Source organism: Dermacentor variabilis, chromosome 4 (assembly GCF_050947875.1).
Source record: "Dermacentor variabilis isolate Ectoservices chromosome 4, ASM5094787v1, whole genome shotgun sequence".
NCBI lineage: Eukaryota > Metazoa > Arthropoda > Arachnida > Ixodida > Ixodidae > Dermacentor > Dermacentor variabilis.
The window spans coordinates 60,153,642-60,174,320 of NC_134571.1; the positions used below are offsets into that span (position 1 = coordinate 60,153,642).

General features: G+C 45.9%; 1 protein-coding gene across 1 annotated transcript in view; it reads left to right on the top strand.

Annotated features, from left to right (window-relative positions):
- Positions 1–2,299: 2,299 nt before the first annotated feature.
- acj6 (abnormal chemosensory protein 6) overlaps positions 2,300–20,679 on the top strand; it is a 54,895-nt gene continuing 36,515 nt past the window's right edge. The window contains exon 1 of the mRNA XM_075689234.1: positions 2,300–3,159. Within this exon, the coding sequence (XP_075545349.1) occupies positions 2,980–3,159 (180 nt within the window). The 5' untranslated portion in view covers positions 2,300–2,979. The remainder of the gene's footprint in view (positions 3,160–20,679) is intronic.

Below are 20,679 nucleotides of genomic sequence, written 5' to 3' on the forward strand. Positions count from 1 at the left end.
GTGATATGCACTGGTGACAACCAAATAGCACGAACATTTCCAAAGTTCTACCCACAGAAAAAGTAGGAGGACACTAAGAGACATGCACAGTTCCATAAACCGGTGAAAGTGTACGAAAGAGATCGAAAGCACTCACATAAGTTCCGTTCATATCCACATAACAAGATGCGTAACAAAGTATAACAACGCTAAGCGTGAGCTGCATACATACAACACACTATACAACCGGTGACATTCAAATAAGGTGTAATAGTGGGGTCGACCACAATATGTTAATATATTAGTTTCTAATACCTAATATATTAGTTTTTTTTTCATAAAAAGGTTTAAAAGCCACAAGTGTCATTTTCTGTAGCTGCGTAGCTGTATTGTTTGCCAGCTTGAGAGTAAAATGTCCGTGGTCTAACTACATTAAATTGGCCTGTAGTCTTCGCCTCATGACATAGTGTCGGGAGCGATCGAGAAGGAGATGTTGTACGTCTTTTTTATGTCATTACATTGTTCCCACTCGTTCCCCTTCCACCTTGGGTTACGCAAAGGGGAACTGCAGTATTGTGTAAAAAAATTATGATAACAAAGCCAAAGAAAGTAGCGCGATTGACAGCAGGAGCTCATTCGAAATATTGCTCCGGGCTTTCATGAAATTATTCCAGAAATTTATTTTAATATGATTGACAATTCTCGCATTGTCTTGTTTTGCCATGATGATATTGTTACAGTTGCTCTGGACGATCACTTCGCTTTCCGTCTTGAGGTGACCCATTCCATCCTTCATGTGCACTAATCTATTCACATCTGTAGATAAAGACTGTGTGCTAACGTGGAAATTAGAGCTGCATCAAGGGACGTGTTCTGCGACGATCACTTTCGACGGTCGTTTCACCTCGGCGTTAGTATCGCAGTCAGGCGCGCGCTGTTTGGCTGGCTGAGCACCATGTCACGCGAAGGCGATAGTATCGCCGAAGCGATCGTCGCAGAATACGTCCCCAGTCGTCATTTTCTGTATTGATAAAATATAGCCGGAGTAATACCTCATTTGTTGCGATAAGCGAGGCAAAGTGCCATGAGAGCACTGAAATTGTGTAGTGGTTCCACAACTTCAGTACTTCGTACGGCTTATTAAATACGTTGCACATTAGTTTACACGTTATAGTGTGCGGTGATATATTCCGCAGCAGTTGGTCGTAAATCTACGTTTTATATTCTTTGCGCAGTACTAATCACTTTGGTCTAAAGGTGAAATTTCTAGACTATATGGAACTCTTTGTCCTCATCCCTTCTTTTAGATTTAACAAAGATTTTCAGCAATTTTTTTTAAAAAGCCATGAAAAAAGAGCGTGCTTATTTTTTTGACAGTTCAACATTTTTCTAAATTCCTGTCCACGTGGAGGCCAATACACGCAGTTTGAACATTCTTTCTGCCTTGTTAAAGTGTATCTGTTGAACACAAATGTGCAATAGTGACTTGTCTAGTGTTCGATACACATAGGTTAAGCTATCTATTTGCATCAAAGACTAGCAGTAGGTTCGTGTAGATGAATTCTTTTTGTATTCTGTTCCAGGAAAAAGTAAAACACCGCTCCTTCATGCAGATGAATCCTTTTTGTATTCTGTTCCTAAAACTAAACTACTAAAACACCGCTCCATCCAACTGGACTGTTCGTATGACGGTGCATCCAACAAGCGAAATTTCCAGGCTGGCACCCTATGCTTGCTCGACAGCCACGGTTAGTCCGCAGCTATGGGCGCACGGCGACTGTTCGCCGTGCAAGCGTGCCACATGGATTCCGTTCCTCCTCTCTTCCTCCTCTGGATCCACTTGAACGTGACGTCACGTGCACCTGACCTGCGCACGCGCAGAAAGGAAAGGCGCAAGCAAGCGCTCACGCCCAGCCCGCTCGCTCCTCACGCCTTCTCTCGCAGCGCCGCCAAGCGACGCGACGTGCCTACGCTTCCTTTCTCTCTCTCCCGAAGGAGACCAAGGGAGGACGCTGCGCCCGCTCTCCCGTAGATCCCGAAAAAAAAAGTACTAGCGGCGGGGAGAAGGGAAGGCGGTCAGAGCCGGGTGCCGGAGAGGAGGAAGCTCCGACAGCTGCCGCGTCGGAAACCATGCGCTCTCTGCCACTGCTACTTTCGGGAAAGGAAAAAAAAGGATGAAAGAGGAAAGGCTGGGACTGGCGTTGCGCGCGCGCGGAGGAAAGGCCGCCGCGAAGACGTCGGGTCGTCCCGCACCGCTCCCGAAAAAAGGCGGTGCCTCCGAGTTGCCAACTCCACAAGAACCCGGGGCGCCTCCGTCGCCGGCCGCTGTTGTGTGGCTCCACCGTCGCGCGGCGCAGCACGACGACGACGACGACGAGGCTCGGAACCGCCGCTGACACGGTGCTCGGCTTCCCCTCCTCCCCATTTCGAGGCACAGCTGAAGCGCCACCCTGTGAATCGTGCGCGCGTGCGGTATCGGCCAGGTTTCTCAAATGCGTGCTGTACAGAAACCACAACACTCGTCGGTGAAGCAGGACCAGTGAGCCGAATGGAGCACGGAAAGCGGGGATAACCGCTGAAAACCGTTCCGAAGCTGTGTTCGAGGAGCACGTACGAGACAGACAAAAAAGGTCGCGTGTTCGTTGTAGCCGAAGCTCCTGAGACACTCCGAAACTTCGCCTTCGTCGAAGTGCGTGCGCCCGACGCGCACGGGGCGGTCGCTAGCTCTCCACTGTCGGAAGCAACGAGTCGGCGCTCGCCCTCCGCCCGGTACGGGCGGCAAGACCAGCCGTGTACCCAACCGTGCCCCCGGGGCTCGACTTTGGCTGCGGAAGCGGCGAAGAATGCCGCGCAAGCGGCGCGAGTTATGAGGTGGGCGGCGGCGGGGGCCGACTGAAGTGATCGGCGCCGGAGAGGCGGCGAGGTTTTAGCGGTGCGCGGTGTGCGAGCACGGCCGCCACGACGAAGCACGAGGGCGGCTCGTCGCTCAACTGGGACTGCATGGCAGCCATCATGAACGGCGGCAAGCAGCCGGCCTCGATGCCGCTGCCGCCTCACCTGGGCTCGGCGGCGGCCGGCTCCTGCTTCTCGGGACGATACTCGCCCACGTACCGAGCCGCGCCCCCAGACCCCATGCGGGCCAGGCACTGCGCCATGGCCGCCAACGCCGCCGCGGCGCCAGTAAGTATTGCCTGCCAACCGCGCGTTATTTGCCGTTCCTCGTGCCGACCCGTGTGTTCTGCATTCTTCTATTGCGGACACTGTGGTATTAATTATTACTGACTGCTCCCACGTTCCGAAGTGCGCTTTTACAAAGGACTATACTTTGCAGTTCGGTGTTGGTTGTCTTGATTCAAAGCATCGAAAAAAAGAAAGGACTGCGTAAATGTAGTGACGGGGAAGGAAATACAAGTGGGGAAAACAGCAGCCAGATCAATTGGCGCCAGGAAAGTGTACATAACTCCCACGACACATTATGATGGTTTCTGGCATTTTGCGTGAAAAAATGCGCCATTTTTGAAAATTTTTCGTACTGAGATGGGGCTGGGGTGAGGGGGGGAGGTGGGCTTTATGACGACAGAAAACCTTAGCCTCAGCGCTTCATTGCCTGATGGTGGTGGGTACAGCCCAATCCTGTTTGTAGGATACTTTCTTTTTCTAAGTGTGATCCTTCTAAATGCAGTAATGCCAGCGGGAACATGTAAAGGTAAATGCAACGTTCGGCTATAGAAGCAAGAAAAGATACAGGCAAATATTTTGTTATGAACAGTACTTATTAACCTGTACAACATTGGCCTAAATTTCGCCTCTCCCGGATGATAACTTATTCAGGCACACATTAATGATATGCATTTCCGCATGAGAATGATCTCACAAAATATTAAGTCTTGGCTCTCTGGACGGTGCTGAAGGTCGTGTGCTTCCAGTGTGAAATGTCCCGCTGACAGCCACCCACTACCATTGAAGTTTGCACTGGCAAATTCATTTTAATAAAACGTAGCATAAAGCCGCACTATGGTTCCATTTTATTAATGTGAGATAATGACTTCATATTATGCAATCGTTACTACTGTTAATTGAACACGCCTACCTGATTGGCTGAGCTCAGGCTGTCACCTCTGACACCATTCCGCTTACATAATAAAGGTAACATTGCTAGAGGTTGTATTAGCCCCGATCGCTAATGCTTTATACGAGCAGGAAATGCCGTATTTCTTTATGTATTGTTCAAATAATGGCAATATTCTTACAATATTATTATGCACGTTTTTGTACAATGTCTACTGATGTCGTTGCTATCTTCTTCACATGGCCCTCTCGGACATACTATCTTATGCCTATCTTTGCTGGCTACCTGATTTCTTTTCATTAGATGCTGTTTTCCTTGACATCCTCTAGTAGGACGTGAGGAATTAGCGCATTTCACGCCACAGATTGCCAACTCATGCTTCAGTACCCTGTAAAGCTTGCTTTGGCGCCTAGCGACAATCTGTGAGGCAAAGTTCACACTAGGAACTGCAGGGTAAATTGGAACGCAATGGGGTCGTTCGGCTGAGCTCAGGCTGTCACCTCTGACGCCGTTACGCTTACATAACGAAGGCAGCATTACTAGAGGTTGTATTAGCCCCGATCACTTATGCATTCCACGAACAGTAAATACCGTATTTCTCCGTGTATTGTTCAAATAATGACAATATTCTTACAACATTATTAGGCACGTTTTTGTACAATGTCTACTAATGTCGTTGCTATCTTCTCCACATGACCCTCTCTGACATCCTATCTTAGGCCTATCTTCGCTGGCTACCTGATTCCTTTTCATTGGATGCTATATTTTTTACATCCTCTAGGACGACGTGAGGAACCAGCGCATTTCACGCCATAGAACGCCGCCAACTCATGCTTCAGTACCCTGTAAAGCTTGCTTTAGCGCCTACCGCCGTTGTATGAGGCAAAGCTCACACGAGGAACTGCAAGGCCAATTGGAACGCAATGGGGTCGTTTGGCGCGAGACCTGACTTTCCTGGAAGATGAAAGAAGTAAACAGAACTGAGTCGAGAACAGACGCTAAAATGAATAAAATAAACATCTTGCGCAGGAACCATGAACAATGATCGCCAATGTAATCGAATAGCCGAACGCTTCGAGAAAGCTACACCCCGTATAAAAGGAATGGTGCGTTTGACGGCATTCATTTGTTGCAGTGAAGATATTTAGGCTGCGTTTGTTGTTTCATTGCGCATCTGTATCCATGGTAAAGGTGGGCAGCGAGGGCGTCTCACAAAGCTATGACAGTTGGCGATCGGCAACGAACGCGCCCCCGCAACTCCTGTGTGCGATCGCACGCGACGTGTCGGCGCAAGAATCCGACCTCCGGCCACCACCCACCACGAAAACGGGCGAGAGAGCAAAATAAAGCTATTCGCTTTGAATGTTAATGAGCCGGAGACATGTGCAAGGCGCTGCGGCATGCGTGTTGCGGTCAGTGTGATTGTGCGCGTGTAGAGTTAAAAATTAAAAGAAAGCTCAATAACGTATTGTGGCGATTATGTGTCAGCTGCGCAGATACGAGCTTAATGGCCTTCTTTCTTCGCGGTATGAGTAGACGGGGCAAGTATGTACAATATTCAACGTCAAAATAAATTCAACACATAAACTTCTGCGCAATAAGTAGCATTCGGGGCTCCTTTTTTCAATTTTTTTTTATATGGGACTTTCACCAGAAAGTGGAAGACAAAGGCTGATGAGGTATCTTAGTAAAATATATGCCGCTCATTTTGAGCACTGATACATTTCCATGTCAAGCCCAAATAGACAAATTCGGGGAAAAAAAGTTACTAGGTTTAGTTGTGCACTTCTTTTTAATACCTGCGGATGTCAACGAGTATAAGAGACGAGTACAAGGGACAATTCAAGTTTCTTCAAGGTAAAATACTATTAAAAATACTATGCGCAAGGTACTAAATCTAGCTCTTTTATCTTATTGGTGCGTCAAGGCTTATTCGGTAAATAATACCAATACAGCTTCGCACAGTGGCCTTTTCCTGCGTCAATGTCATTTACAGCTTAACCTGCAGCCACTGTGGCCTGCAATCGAACCATTGGTTGAAACACCAGTTCATTACAGTTCATTATACGACTGCCTTAAGTAGGTTGCTTCATTCCTCTCTTTTTTATGCGATCACAAAAGAGAGAGAGTAGACGTTCCTTAAACCACCGAAGTTATTGAATGTGTAGTATTCCACGCAGGTTCCAACAGTTCACAAACGTAATTTACCTTTAAAGTACTTTTCGGAGGGGCCACCTGGACAGTCACTGATGTGGCAAATAGCGACAACTAAACAAATACAGATCGCAGCTAGTCGGCCGAGATATCTGCTGTCTGACTGGGGCGCCGAACAGAAGTGCTAATGTGAGCTTCGTTGCGTAAAACGAAGTTAAACGCAGCGAAAGATAAAAAGGCAGGGTTGTGAAGGTGAGGGAAAGCGGCCATGGAGAGGTGCTCTTAAAGTAGCTGTGCGTAAATAACCCTTGTTTATCTCCCCTCCTGACATTCTCTCTCTTTGCTACTCATTTGCATTCGTCGCGACAGCAGAGAGAGGCGACGCACGTTCCGAGTACTGCCTTGCCGAGCGTCACGCTTTTCACGCCTCGACGACGCGGTGAATAAATCATTCATAACAGGATGCACTATTAAGTAACAATCCCCCCGCGTCGGAGAACGAAGACAGAAACGAGCGTCAGCAGATAGACAGAAATCCAATTAATTATGAAACAAGACCGGTTGGGTTTTATTTTTACGTTTCTTCCTTCCGCGAGAGGAAAATTGTCAAACACGCAGGCAGTCTATGCTGCCGGCATTTTCCCTCTTATGGTGCTGAGGAAATGCACACTTGTTACCGGTTTCTCATTGTGTATAAAAAAATATTTGAGATCCGCTTAAACGTAGATTGTTGCGTAAGGAAACGAATTCACACATAATTTCTTTGGTAAGAAACGTCTCGCTGTTGCGACTTTAGTAAGAAATGTCCTGATTTGACAGCTTCAGCCATCCACCTTCGCTGATACGTTTCCTATTACGAACCACCGCCTCCTACTTTTTCGATGCGCTCTAGCGTACAAACTGCCTTGTGTAAGGCGGGCCCAGATCAATAAGCTAAATATCCTCAAATGCGGGAGGCCGGAGAACTGTGTGCGTGCGCGGAACTCAATAACATCAATGATTATTCGTAAACTATCGAGCATATTTCTTGAAACTGAGAGTGAGGAAGAAAGAAAACGAGTGGCATTTCAACTGTCTTTGTTATTAAAGCAACAACGCAGTTTTAAGAATTCAGACAAGAGTGGCAGTCCCTTAAAGTTTCTCCACTGAAATTAAGCAAGCGAGCTTTAAACCCACAAAACAAAGATTGGCGTCATCTTTGTGCTCGTCGATAAGGAATTATGTTTGCTGCAAGGAGGCGAAGGCAGATGAATGAGAGACCTATTTGAACACTTCTGCGTTTTCATTTTGTTCCGCATCATGTAACATCACGCACTTGTTAGACACCCAGAAAGTATTTTACTAATACGAGTCAACATATCAGCAATGCTAATTCCCACGTAGCCTTGAATTTCGTTCACATTAGCCCGGACTATAGATCTCGCTCACGATCATTATACGGTGTGTTTTACTACGACAGCAGTTAAAGTTCTCAACAGGGCTTGACTGTGTCCGCCATTCTGTCCTTCCTGTTACGCCGTCGTCGGCGTTATCGTGTGATCGTCAGTTCACGTCACCATTTTCGGCATCACACTTATCACGGGGGGGGTGAAGAAAAAAATTCGGCTGATCTCACGCATGCATGGAAATCACATTTAAGCAAATCGTGATGTTTGCGCAAATATCAAAGCAATCGTTATGCATTTGTTGCGCTAATGATAGAAATGTGTGCACATGCTCAGGTTAGCATGCTCAGGGTAACATGCTGAGTTTGCCGTAATCAGCAGCCCAAGTTCTCTATTCGACCACATGCCCTGTGGCCCAATTTTTTCTCAACTCGCCATGTGGGAGGAAGAGGCAAAGAAAAGTTTTCTTTAGGACAAAACTTTGCTCAGCACAACCGCCGGCAGCACTGGATATCAAAATCATACCTTAGCGGCATGCCGGCAATGCATAGTTCAGAGCTGGGCGCCCTAACCACTAAGATACCATGCATAGTTCGTGCTTGCTAATTTGTGCGAAGTCTTGTGCGCCACTCAGATTCTCCGACTGGTGGTGTCTGGTGTTTGCGAATTCATTTTTTGAGGCCAATGCAAGCCATACTCAGGCGGACAAAGTCGACGTTGGGCGCACCACGAAGAAGTTATTTTCAAGATTATGGCAGTGTTCGCTATGAAAATATTATGTTGTCGCAGTAAAGGAGTCCCGAACGGAAGAGATTGCTTGTCTGCTAATTTCTGTTTCTCCTTAGGGTACCTAAGCTCGCTTTCCCTAACGTAGACAACGCTTTGCATTCAAGCAGCCAGATCTTTAGCGTATTTTCTGACGAAACAACAGCTAAACTGTGATTAACAAGGTTGTGCTTCAGAAGAAAAATTCAACGAATAGACTGAAGCTAGCAAAATAAATGAGCAAATAAAGAAGGAACGAAAGGAGGAAATACAACGAAAAACACCTGTCTCGGTCGCCGATCTCGTGTTTTCTGCATATCTTGATTATACAGCTAGCCGCCCCGACAAAGCTGGCTTTGCTGTAGTCAAACTGCATCCATACTAGTTAAGGTAGCTCCTACGTAGAGTACAGTTATTCAAATGTGAATTAGCGTCACGCTATTTATTATCTGCAGTGGGGTACTATAGAAATAGCACTCAAGTTCTGAAAGCTGTCTGAGTTGCTTTCCGCAAGCATATACGTCGAACAATTTTCAAAGCTTTTATCTTCATCTCAGGGATGTTAATAGCCGTATTTCGTTGCATACATGAGCAAGATAGTTCACATTCTTCTTCTGAATCGGGCAGATTTGTTCGAAATGGTGCAAGATATTGCAGCATTAGCTGATTTCTCTAAGTTGTATTGCAAAATATGTGGTCTTGACAGTCGCAGGAGCTCACTGCATTTCTTGTACCTTGTTAGTCAATTTTTCTGGCTTTAAAACGGTGAAGTTCACTCACACGGGAGACTCAGATGGGTGAAATACTTTAACCTGTTGAATTTTTGGCACCTGTCCCACTGGATCAGCGTCTTCTAGGTTCTACTTTTGAGCACAAAATAATGTTAGGTTTACGAAGTCAATCCTTGTCGGCACATGTCAAGGCGAGGTATAGCGCCAAAATTGCACCTGCACAAAACGCCACATTCGACGCGCACGACACTCTGTCTCCTTATGTCGTTGTGGCTTTATGGGCTATGCCTTTCCGTAACATGATGAATCAACAAACACCTATAATTTTCATTGATGTTTCAATGGCACCATTTTCTCTGACAAATCATATTGCGTGCTTTATTGACTGCGCGGTAGTACAACAGTTTGATTTCTAGTGATTAGTTATTCTTTAAGTTCATGTTAGATGACGTACGTTATGTTCCCGAAAACTACCTTCATAATTGCAACAAATGTGAGTCTGACAACGCAACGATCGACTCTACGAATTTTTGAATAATGAATCTGAGAAAGTGCGCGTTATAAACACTTGAGTTGCAATCTCATTGTCTCGCCCGCGAAACAAACAGAGGTAAGGTTTTCAAAAGCCCCTGTCAGAGTCAACGAATGAGCAAGAATCAATATCTGATCTTAGAATTAGCTGTCCTACTTTATGCAAAAAAAAATACAGATGCACCGCACATGTAGGAATGTGCGTTAAGCTAAGCTTTAGTAAAACTCCTCATTAAATCCTTCACAGCTAACGGCGATGCGTACAATTGCTTGACTTTCATTCTAAACAACGTGTACTCTCATGGAATGTGTATGTTTATCAACCCCAAGGGTGGCAATTTTATTGCCATGTAATTTTTTATGTTTATGCACTGCGTCATTCACAAGCTAGCTATGCCGATGACAGCAACGACGACAGCAGTTGAAGTTCGAAATCCGTGCTATGCACCAGGCGGATGGATGTACAGTGTGAGACGTATACGCAGCGACGTCACAAGGACGAAGGCGATGTATCATGCTTGTGGTGGAAAGAATTGTGATGACAAGTGTATGTGCAGATAAGTACGACACGTATCAAGCCACATTTAGGGATCATGTACCTCTTGTGTCACAGTGGGATATGCCCTTGCTGGAGCATTGGTCAAGAACGGGAACACACACCCAGTAATACATGCCGATAGGCTAAATCAGAGAAAATAAAGTAGATCAAAGAATCCATTAAACATAATTCACCGTTTCAATAATAGATCCGTATGCTTAGAGATGCCTGCGAGCCGACATTATATGTTCAGGTTTTATGTCAGAAGTTATTATATTTTTTTTTTGTTACGCAGAACAAAGGTGCGCATATTTGGCCAGCATACACATAAACCAGCTTGCCGGTACTTTCATTCGGCGCACATATAGCCTTTGCATATATATCAACAAAAATATCCGCCGTGATAGCGACCGACCCAACAGCACCCAGCAGCCAGGAAGCTGCGGCAAATCCAAGAACTCGGCTCCAATCCACGCTGGAAAGTTGATTGACTAGCGAAGCCGAGGTATATCACCTGATCCGATAGACCAATGTGACGTAGCCTTGAACGATTGAGTAATGCACTACATGAAATGACTGACAGCAAGACAATTAAATGGGCACGACGCCGCTGTGCATATTGACGTTGCTGTTCCCTTCGTCGCTAATCGTATTCGCACTGCCCGTAAGGCGTCCTAAGTGTGCGTGGCTTGGTTTGGGCAAGAACCGCTGCGTGATGCCTAGCCTTAGCACGATGCCGTCGGTTATATTGACGTTGCTGTTCCCGTCCCCGCTCAACATGTTCACGCTACTCTTCAGGAGTTCTAGCTATGCGTGTCCTTCCTATAGCGCTATCCCAACACAGATTCAGCCACTTGTCAATCAGGTTATTATTTTACATATGAAAGTGCAATGACGTCACTTCCTGCTTCGTTTGCTACAGCTGTCGCTTCCCGGAAACTGCAGTTTATGCAGCCGTAATCTTTATCGCGAAACGCATGCTGCGAACGCTACGTGTTTCGCATTGCTTGAACGCGCCTTATTATCTATCATGTGGCTTTGACACTCGTTTTGTGCTTTTGTTTATTGAAACGAATACGGGGGTGTGTTTTGCATGTGTGATTCCAATGGAGATAGACACCTTTCGCTTCAGTTCGTGGAATGGTTTATTGTCGACTGTCCTATCGACGGAGATGAGGAAATTCCAGGACCCGAGTCACATACAGCTTCACTGTGAAGCTGCTCGCTTTAAATTGACGTTCGATAGTAAAAGAATGCCGGGGCCATTTCACAGCCGAAATGATTCAGCATGAACCATAGTAGGTGTTTTCACATGTTCCCCGCTCAAGCTGATCTATTATAAGGTTATGCAAAGAATATAAAAATACCACGCCTGGCTTATCTACGCGAAAATGCAGTTTCTAGAGCATAAACCCAAACATAGCACGATAATGTCCACACCAAGCTTTAGCTAGCCCAAACGAAGTGGGGGACCTTTTTCAGAAGACAAGCGGGAAGTTAGAGAGTTCATAATGCAAGATTGCTTTCTTCCCTTAGGTTATTCTTATTGTCGCCGCATGCACAGTTCCCTCATTCCCCAACCGACCCCAGTTCCCGTGCAAGCTGTCCCATGCCCATTCATCATACCTTCTCATAATCTACGGTAGAAAGCAGTTAGTTACCAGTTCAGCTTTTTATTTTCGGTTTCTTTTTCACAAAGCATGCCTGATTAAATGTGGTAAGCAACGCTGAAGAAGTGAAAGCACGTGAGGAAAGTGATGTGGCCAGGTCGTAAAGGAATACTCCTGTCACATGCGCGCTTTAATGGAACCTTCAAACCGATGGCGAACGATACCTGCGAATTCCCTTTGGCTCCCTTCCACGAGTTTGAGCAAAGTAAGCAACAAGACTCGCCGATTTCAATTTTCTTTGTTTTTACTTCTCTTTAGATGTGCCCTTGTGACAAAATTATGACATAAAAACTAAAGACAGATAGGAAGTACCAAAAACGCCTAAAATCACTACCCCGCCCCAAAAACGTAATATTTTTACAAGGAATCCTGCTCCTGCCACGGTAGCGGCCTGTTGGGGATAATTATGCTTAGAGGCAATCTAGATTTTGGCGTTGGTTTTGTTCCGCTGTTCTTTTTTCCTGCTGCACGATGGTATATAGTATAAGTAGGGCCAAGCGCAATAATCAATCAGTTATTAGTAGCACTGTGTCTGCGTCTTCTCTTTCGCCTTGAGTGCACTTCTGCACTGTACAAGTCATGAAGTACCGACTATCCCACCAGACTGTTCCATTTGATCAGTTACTCCATTTCTCAAACTTGATTCTCCTTCAATGTTGCTTAGCTTGCGCCTCTCTCGAAAAGAACCGTATAATTTATTTCGGAAGTCCAATATTTATCTTGTATAAGTTTGTCGCGTTGTGAGGGTCTTTGTTAAAATCATGGGCTAGCGTCATGGAACCATGACGTTGCATTTCCATAAATTGTATACAGAAGAATGAAACTCATTAATAAGTGAACCTGTGCCTTGGAAAGCAAAACAATAATTCAGTGACGGTGATGCGGCGATCGTGGTCGGTGGCTGTTTAATCGAATTCCACTGGTCAGTTCTGTTCGCTCTTTATAGATGCGGAATAGTATGCTCCAGGGTTGTCGGGGATGCTTGCCTACATTCGAGAAACTGCCGCGTTTTTCACGTCACGCGCACAATCTCTTCAGACAAAAATTTCTTGCTGACGAGTTCGCGACAGCCTTTACAAAAGATCTGATAAAGCAAACGTGTTTCACGAGAGTGCAGTAAGAAGATAACAGTGATGATCCTATGAAAAAGATCTCCTAAGAAGAGTAAAACGAAGCAAGTGGAACAGTATGTTCTCTCGGTCAGCATTTAATATAGTTACGCTGCATTCGGATAACTCTGCAACAACCTGTTCTCCAAGTGATGCAGTTCGGTATTTCGGGATACATTTAATCGTCTATACTAAGTCAGGACTGGTGTGACGGCGACTTGAATATGAAAGCCGCAATTGGCGGGTTTGCTTCAGTGGTTGAGCAGAGTACGGTCTCATGCTCAACTAAAGATATAAACAGACAGGGTGATGCAGGACTGATTAGTGATCGCGAACATTACGTGTGGCGCTCTGATTTGATTTAGAGTGTTTTCAGTGAAGAACACAGAAAACAAAAGCAATTTAAAAGCACGCGAATAATTGCGTTGGCGAGTGTTGTTGCGAAGCGTCTTCAAGTTTAAGTGCTAAGATGTGTTTGTTTGTGAATAACGTGCAAGTGCAAACAAGTACAGATGAGATATAACCGTCCTACGCGTCGTATCAACCACCCAAAGCCTGCGTCCTGAAGCACTTGGAATTTCTTCCCTTTCTTTTTTCTTTTATTATATGTTTATTCCATCTCAGCAATTTCTTTTTTCACGAGCACTGTTTTCTGCCACTCTTTTTATTATCTCTTTCAGATATGCGATAGCCCACTGACCTCCAGCACAGCAGATAATAAAGAAGTGCTATGCACACGGCCGTTGACACGCCGGCTTACACATGGCCGTGTCGTTGGCCGTGTACATAGCACCCCTTCATTCTCAATTCTACACCTACGCCGCAAACACACCTTCGGTCGTTGCCTCAGCCACCCAGCTTACCCCTTCTCCTCTTTAGAAGAACCCTACCTACATGTGCTGTGCCGAGGAAAGCATATGCCGCCTCGAAGAAGACAAGTCCACTTGTCGAAACTTTGGCTCTCGCTTTTACCTTCTTCTCGTTTTGCTCACTGTCTTGAATTTCCCTCTCCCGCCTTCCGCGTGTTTTCCCCTACAATATCCGTGCCACTTAAAACTCCATCCTAGCGTTCAAGTTTTGCCGCCGCGACGCTAAGAAATAACGCCGAGAACATCAAACAGTTAGAGCAAAATAAATCGAGGCGCTCTCGAGCCTTCGCGGCGCGAGGTAACGCAACACGGCGAACCACGTGCGTCCGTCACCCCGCGCGAGAGGCGGCTGCCGTCAATGGGGTTCCGCGAGCGCGCTGATCCGTCGCCGCTTGGCGCTAAAGCGTCGCCGTCCTTTCCCCGCGGCCGCGGGGGAGCGAGCGAGGCGTGCGAGGACCTGTTGTTTCGAGCGGTCGCGCGCGCTGCTGCTGCTGCTCTAGTTGGCCCAAATCTGCCTTTCCAAACCTACTGAATTATTACGGGCGCCGGCTCATTAAGATTTAAAGCCGCCGCGAGGACCTCTCCCGGGCGCCGCCAACCCCTTTCCGTTCCCTCCGCGCGCACCGCCACTTCGGCGGCGAGCGCGCGCTGCCGAGCATGTCCCGCAGCGTGAGGGACTCTGCGAGAGCCGGACGCGAGCGGTCGGTCGTTCGGTACGCGGTGTTAAATTACGCTGCAGGAAATTCGCTAACGTTCGCACATAGGCAGAAACAATTACTACACGTTCTGCTCGCTGTTCCGATCATTTACGGCAGTCATGGCAGCGCGGTGAAGTTTTGTTTTCGCGCATATACATCTTAAAGTTACACCTACTCTACTTACTAACTACTGCACCACTGATTTCCTGCAATTTTTCTTTTTGTGTTCGCTCAGTGAATCGGCGCTATCGCCCCACCAGAGTTCAGGTTGCCTTCCAAGACACAATGTAATTTTGAATACCTTTACTCGATATATTGAAGATAGACTTAGCTTGAGGAGAATGAGGCAGTGACAAGGAACCAATACCTCAAAGCCAGTACCTCAAAATGTTCCCGGAACTCAGGCAGTTGCCGTTTAAGCTAGAAATGGAAGCATAAACTTGAAGGATAAAGAAACTTATTGGAAAAAGAAGAGCACGGTGGTTCACAGACGCATATTGCTACCTATCGTAGTCAATGGGGCTGCTGGCTGAGATTGATTTGTCAATTTCGTTCCGCTCAGGTCTCGGCGAAATTTAGATGCAGGTCACCGGCGAACGAAGCGCTGGCCTTCATCTCCCACATCAGTCATGAGGGCGCGCGTTCATGCTGACAAGACGCGCGGAATATTAATTATCAGTCTCGCCTTTATGGTTGTTCGTCATGTGGGGAACAAACCCTACTAAACGGAAAGAGAGAGAACAATTATATGCCAAAGGCAGAGAAGGTAATAAGATGACAAACAACCAGTTTGCTACCGTGCACGAGGAAGGGATTAGGGAAGACAGAAAGAGTACGTAGTACACACAGTGCCAATTTTTACATCAGCGTTTGCACAATATTTCGTTTAAATAAGCCGATGATACCTACATACATACATACATACATACATACATACATACATACATACATACATACATACATACATACATACATACATACATACATACATACATACATACATACATACATACATACATACATACATACATACATACATACATACATACATACATACATACATACATACATACATACATACATACATACATACATACATACATACATACATACATACATACATACATACATACATACATACATACATACATACATACATACATACATACTTGGCCCGCAAGTAACTCCGTGGCTTCATAATAGTGTACCGTGAAATACGAAGCCTGTCTCATAAGTTCGTGCAGTTCGTTTAAAACTAAACAATTTCACAAATTCTGAGATACACCAATGCCGTCATCTTTAAAATATTCCCCTTTAACGACAATTGACTGGTTCCACCTCTTTTTCCATTGCTGAAAGCGCATTTAGAAATCCTCTAATGTTAACTGCTTCACCAGCGACGTCGTTTGTTTTCAAATTGTCGACACACCCACGAAATGCCGCCCTCGGAACACAAGCTTTCATTTGACAAGAAGTCGCAGAGCGTTAAGTCCGACGAGTATGGAGAGTGTTCAAGGGTGGAACTGCGTGCCAAACATTTCATCAGCCCTTCCACTATGTGAAGAAGGACGAACAGCGAAGCTGTGATGTGTTTCACCTCAATCGACGCATCTATGTATATGTAGGTATTATTATTATTATTATTATTATTATTATTATTATTATTATTATTATTATTATTATTATTATTATTATTATTATTATTATTATTATTATTATTATTATTATTATTATTATTATTATTATTGAAGGACACGTATAACGAATACATCTGTTCACTGTGGAGGGATTTATTCTTATTCTTTTATGAAGTAGGGACGTGTGCAAGTACCACCGCATGGCAGACGAGAATTCCACAATACTTACAACTTCACTGTGAACTACGTAATTAAGAAACGTAGATGACACTCAGCGTAATATTAGAGTAGTCTTGGCGGCTAATTGTCGCATAATTTGTTTCGGGATAGTTTGGACAAACGAAGAGTTACAGCCGTTTTCTGTAGACGGCCATGCATCGACAGCAGACGGGAATTCTGTAACGTTTACAATTTCACTGTGAACTAACTAATATTGACACGTAAATGAAACTCGGCGTAATGATGCAGTAATTTTAGCGGCCAATTTCAATATATATATTTTTTCAAGATGTCTACGTTAGATTGAGAGCTACAGAGCATTGGGGACGAACTGGAGACGAAAATGTTTTCGTGTCGACGCGACGCGTAGACGGACGTACATCGACTACCGCCGGAAGGCTGCTATACACAGCTTTGCTGTAAATGTCGCGCGCTGTCAATGAATAATGCGCAGGGGTATTATCGCGGCGCATAATCTAGCGACGCTTTTTCGACAAATTTGGTCGGATGCGGCGCACAATACCTAAGACGCTTGATGAAATCCACGCGAAAGCTGCATTCATCGTTTGAACTCCAGATACAAATTCGCGGTGCACAATTTCGTGACAGACAAAAAGCACGATCAACATGACTTTGATCTTTACTTCGACCTCCCGCGCTTTTTTTGGCCTTGAGTCATCTTTCTTCTTCGCACCGAGTTCTTGGTCTGTGACTTCAGCTCGATGTCGTACTCGTGAATTCAAGTTCTGTCGCCGGTGACGACACTTTGTAGGTAGTCATCGCTGTCGTTTGAAGTTTTTCAATCAATGCAGCATTCTTTCCGTGGCAACTTTCGCTCGGAAATCAGCCGTTTCGGCATCATCATTGCACAAACCTTCTTTCTTTTACGAATAGTCAGTCAAAAATCTGATCTGGTTTTACTGGATCTCAAATGTCTGTGAAGTAATTTTCTATTCTTCTATGTTTGCTGAAAACTGAAGAACTCAGTACAAGCTCCACCCACGAAAGCGCAGTGCATGCGCCCTTCACCTCTGAAAGAGAGGCAAGCTAGCTGGAGTTCACTCACAGCTTAATGACTGCGCTTTGTTAGGCTAATTGGGAAATAAAAGCTCGTTGTTTCAAACTTTAACATTATCTCTCGCTGAGCATTCATATTATGATCATCCATAAGTTATGTCAAGACGTTCACGTTGCCATCTAAAACCAGTGACACGAAGACAGATCTGCACGGTGAACATAGTCGTTTTGAACCCGCAAAAGCGCTTGACGTCACAAAAATGAGCGAGCTTAATTGGCTCAGTGCGAATTGTATTCGAGTTGGACAGCGTAGGTGTAACCTTTTAAGGCGCGTTTGCGGTGTCGGCTGCTCCCCTCGCAGAATGCGCACAACGACCCTCAACCCGCGCGCCACTTTGAACGGCCGTCTGCAACCGTCGGCTTCTTCCCGCAGTGCATTGAGGGGCGGTGCGGTCGGCGCGACCAACGCACGGATGGAGCAATTGCATCCCGACTCCGGGTGCGTCGGAGCTCGTTGGCCGCGTCCGGTTACGTTGGCTTCGCCAGCGCGTCGAACTACAGACGCTGTTGTTCTCGCCAACGTTACGCAAGGTGTGCGCGCCCTCACGCTACGTCGGACTATGTTTAGCCCTTTGTTCTTAGGTTGTAACCGAGTTACCATCTTTTAAACCATTCTGTTGTAGGAATCGACAGGCAAGCGTTCAAATACGCACGAATAGGGACTTCGTGCAAATGAATACGTCATCAGATTCTCTATTCAGTACCACGTTATAGAACATTGTCATCATGGAACTCCCAGCGCACAACTGAACCACTTGCACACCATCTTTAAATAACAACTACAACCTGGTGTGAATAGCTATACTTCAAAATAAAACTATCAGCCCAAGCACTCCGTACATATGGTTAACCAGCGGAGCTCAAACGTGCGGCCCCGGTGTTTATCACTGAGTAAATCCCGACGGTTCATTAAAGTATTTCGCAATTATTGGTTACGCCTTTGTGTTTCTTAATGAGGTTACACACACGTTCGGCTGCGACGGTGAGAACGACGTCATTGGCGGTATGCCCGCAGCCCGCCGTTGTCGCTAGCGTTCGATGTCTCGAGTTCGTTCGGTGGCGTGGTGAGCAGCGCTCCGCCCGGCATTGCGGTATGCGATTCTTCAAACTTAAATTGATTCAGCAATAAATCTGTCCACCACGTAAGGAAATAAATGGCTCACACCCCCGTAAATGCGGCCTTCCCATGACGGCGACAGAAGAGAAATGAAATACTACGTTGGAATGATGAGCGGCAACGGAGCCAGCTGTGGAAGGAGACGCCGACGCTCGAGCCATTGCTGATGATGATAGCGTTTTTCTACACGTGGACACAATAGTGGGGAAACTAACCCTTAACAGCTTCGCTGTAAAAACCCAGTTTACATCTTTTATAGGCTGATAGCATTCTGTCTAAAGCGGTGAAGGCGAATTGAATTTAACGTGCAGTGCAACAGCATAGTGAGGCTTCGATGCAGTTCACAATTTTGCGGACGCATTTTACTTTGAAAAATTCAGCTAATTCAGTAACTTGTTAGCGCTACACGGAGAGCCTACGGGTTTGAGTATGCGTGGTACGGAATGATACATCACGAAATAACGGTCGACGCCAGACATCCGACGCCGACGTGTTATTTTCGGCGACATGAGGCCCTAGAACGCTATCGCGCTAAAACGGGACACAGAAAAGGAGCACACGACACAGGCGCCCGTGTCGCGTGCTCCTTTCCTGTGTCCCGTTTTTACGCTGTTTGCTGAATCATGCCTTCGTATCAACAAGCCCGGCTAGCAACCATTTGGAAGCCATAATCAAGCGTCCAAGGGTAACACACTTCAGCAGAAACAAGCCACACAAGCACAAGTAAAAGAAGCGATGGGTTGTAGCATGACCACCTATGTACCTTCCGTGCCTACCCGTTAACCAAAAGCATGGAGGAAGGAAAACATTAAGAGAGAGCATCGTGCAACGCGATCGAAGCCAAACCTGTCGGCACAACGCGTTATCGCACGGCAGCGGTTGGCTTTAGTGTTCCCGCTCTGCAGGCAGGGTCACGGCAGTGTAGCCGAACAAGCGCGCACCAAATAAAAACTACTGGGATAGCTACTGGGAACCAAACCTCTCCGCAAATCTCGATTCTTGCTCCGGGACCTCGATGCAAGAGGTCACGTATTGGGCCGCCACTGAGCAAATGTATGGGCTTCACGGAGCGTTCGCTTGCCGAGTTCGCTTGCTTGTCATTACAACCACGGTTGTAATGTGTGTTCGTAGCCACTGATTTCGTTTTGAAGAGCAACTATAGTACACCTGACACACGGGTGGACTGAGGACCTTCGAAGTAAACCCTTTTCTTTTACGCTGAAGGACCCCTTATCCCAAGGAGTTTCACCGCTAAGACCTGGTACAGCGCGGTCTCCATTATGTGCTTTCAGTAAGCAATGTAGCAAAGCATATGACGCAGGATCGAATCCTGGCCACGGCGTCCGCATTTCTATGAGGGCGAAATGCGAAAACACCCGTGTACTTAGATTAAGGTGCACGTTAAAGAACCCCAAGTGGTCCAAATTTCCGGAGTCCCCCACTACGGCGTGCCTCATAATCAGGTCATGGTTTTAGCACGTAAAACTCCAATTTTTTTTTTTGAGCAAAGCACATGATACGGCTTATTTATACTGAAACTGACGAAACGCTAAAAAAACAGCATATCTGATCAAATTGTGTCATTGCTAAATGTAAAATCGTTTTTGCAAACACTAAAATTAATAATAAGGCAGCATTGTGTTTCGTCAAGTTTTGCGCTGTTGAAAAACTTCGCATGAGGTTACCACTTTAGGTGCACAAAGGAGTTTGGATATCGCCCCTTCCGGGAGGGACCTTCCCCAAAAAGGAGATACCCCTTTGTCGTGTGTCACCCCACGTGAACTCATCTGTGGTAGATGTCCCCTAGTCTAAAGGCCTTTGGTGTGGTCGCGTGTCAGGAGTGTAAGTCAAACATTCATATTTCCGTCGTCGCTACCACTCTTTCAATTATGCTTTGCGTTAGTCTGTAGAGAGCACCAGAAAGGTGAAAGCGGAGCAGGAGTCAACCTACGTAAATGTGTCTCAGCTATAGTCCCAACAACGACCGCATTTCATTGCGTTGCCGACGATTCGGCAAGCACAGAATAGACAGACGGTTAAGGCTGTACAGATGCGTTTTTACGTCAGTGAAGAGAAACCGTATGTGAGCAGAATACGTGCGCCTTGGCCACATATCGAGAATTCAAAATAG